Below are 2,138 nucleotides of genomic sequence, written 5' to 3'. Positions count from 1 at the left end.
TCGCTCGCACGCAACTCGAGTGTCGGGACAACAAAATGGATTTCATCCTCCTGTGGACTCGCTTCATTTTTCAACTCGTTCAACTTGGCGGCTTGTGAAGTTGAAACGTTTCAAGACAAGAGCAAACAGACTGCGCTTTTCTGAGCCGAGCTTCCTTTGTGCCCCTCCACTAAGTCAGTTGACGGTTTTTATCTCAACATTGAGAGAAAATGAATTAAAAATATTGCTGAGTCACCTTTCCTCAAGCCGGTTTTAAATGTTTCCTGATAAAAATCAATAAAAGTTGTATTAAAAATCAAGAAAAGTTTTAAATACCATTTTAGATTGGAGAAAATAATATTTAAACAATAATATTATATATAACAAGTTACCAAATGTATATTACATTTTAATTAAATTTTCTTTTGTGTGAAATTGTCAGTGAACTAAAAGCAGCTACCCCAAAGGACATCACCAGAAGTTTAAGAATTCAGGGGATTTCCACGATGGCAGCGTTTTCCAGGTGCACTTGCAGACAATGCGTATAGCGGATGAGAGCCTTAGATTTCTTCTCACGGGAACAGGGTGCATCCATTGGCGCCTCATATCGTTAAATTCCTTTCGCTGAATAATATTGTCGGAATCATGATCGAATATAGAGAAAATCACATCTGTGAGATGTTCGGACAGTTTCACGCCGGATACCACATGCGAGATGTGCCGCAGCGTTTTTCGCGAGATATCCGCCCCGGTAAAATAGAAAAAGGCGAGCGCATTATCCATAGTATTCACATCCTGCACAAAACGAAAAAATGCCAAAAACTCTTCTTGGCTAATGCCGCGATTCATTTGACTATACTTTTTCTTCACCCTTTGTAGTGTTTCACGTCGCTGACTGCGTGAACTTGTAAAGCCCAGTACCACCTTGGCAAAGTCCACTTCGGATATCACAGATCTGAGAATCATAAATTGGCAATTATTAATTTCTACCTTCAAAAACTAGTTTACCTGGATTCCTTCAGCAAGTTCTGGAACTGCTGCTTATGGATCTCTGTGTGGAGTTCGTTTAGGAACTCCAGAAAATCATTTATACTCAGCATTTTATTGAGTCGCGGCCCGAAGAGATGGCTTTTCAGATGCGAACTCCTCATGGAGGCTTCACCCTGTGTGATTACCATGAGGACATGCTCCAGCTCCTCGATGCTCACATTGCCGTCGCCATTTAGATCGAAAAGCTTGAAACCAATTCGAATACTTCGCTCCGGAATGGTAAGTAGGATGGTCAGGAGCACATAGTCACTGTAGGTTAGCAGGCCCCGTTTCTCGAATTTTAGGAAGATGCTATCTTCCCTGACGGACGGTTGCCATTTACTTGCCGCCTTCTCATCGAGAATTTGGAACTTATCCAAGCCCAATTTCTCTGGTTGCTTCGCTCCGGGCTGAATTGATCGCAGGAAATCGGATGGAGTCATATACAACTCGTATTTACCAGACTTGTTCTTCATTTTAATAGTGGCGAAATACCGGAAAATCTTTAACGGATGCGCGTACAATCTCAGTCGGTTTTCATACTGCCTAATGGTGTAATCGCGGAACGAAGCCCGATGATGAGATTGTTTCTTATTTGCAAAAGTTTTGTATTTTTTAATTTCATTATCAGAGAAGGCATGCAAAACTAGAGGCCATGGGCCAACACCTTCCCGGCTTGTCCAATTTTCCTTATTTTTCTCACTCAAAAAGTGCGAGAAAATTCCTGAAGTAGAGCGAGCCCAGAGGAAAATCAGTGGCAAGAAGCGAGTCATGTTTGGCTATTTCAAACAACCATAAATAGAAGATAACCACGTATGATGGAACTCTGAATTTAGCTAGTGGTGTGATGAAAACGATTAAGGTTTGCTCAGAATTTGGGTCAATTTTCTTTTTATTTTTTTTTTGCAGCCAAAATCAAACTGATTGATGTTGCCAAGCCTCTTGCTGATTTTCCGCCCTCCCCCTGGACCACACACACACACTCGAAGGGAAGCATTAAAAGTAATCAGCAGCGCAAATGTTTGCACTTCGGAAATTCTGGTGGCGATGGTGCATGGTGCTTGGACTTTATAAGGCCCCAGGGAAATTTGCGAACAATAAACCGGGCGGATCGGTGAAGGGGAAAAACT

At 42.0% G+C, this 2,138-nt stretch overlaps 1 protein-coding gene across 1 annotated transcript; it reads right to left on the bottom strand.

Moving 5' to 3' along the window:
- Positions 1-312: 312 nt before the first annotated feature.
- Positions 313-1,905, bottom strand: LOC108045888 (calcium uptake protein 1 homolog, mitochondrial). The gene is made up of 2 exons (XM_044459118.1): positions 988-1,905; positions 313-934 (listed from the first exon to the last, which is right to left on the bottom strand). Exons 1-2 carry the CDS (start codon positions 1,779-1,781, stop codon positions 451-453), a joined length of 1,278 nt encoding a protein of 425 aa, XP_044315053.1. The 5' UTR covers positions 1,782-1,905; the 3' UTR covers positions 313-450.
- Positions 1,906-2,138: the final 233 nt, after the last annotated feature.

Source organism: Drosophila rhopaloa, unplaced genomic scaffold (assembly GCF_018152115.1).
Source record: "Drosophila rhopaloa isolate 14029-0021.01 unplaced genomic scaffold, ASM1815211v1 contig_178, whole genome shotgun sequence".
Classification (NCBI taxonomy): domain Eukaryota; kingdom Metazoa; phylum Arthropoda; class Insecta; order Diptera; family Drosophilidae; genus Drosophila; species Drosophila rhopaloa.
This window is presented reverse-complemented; position numbering and strand designations above follow the sequence as displayed.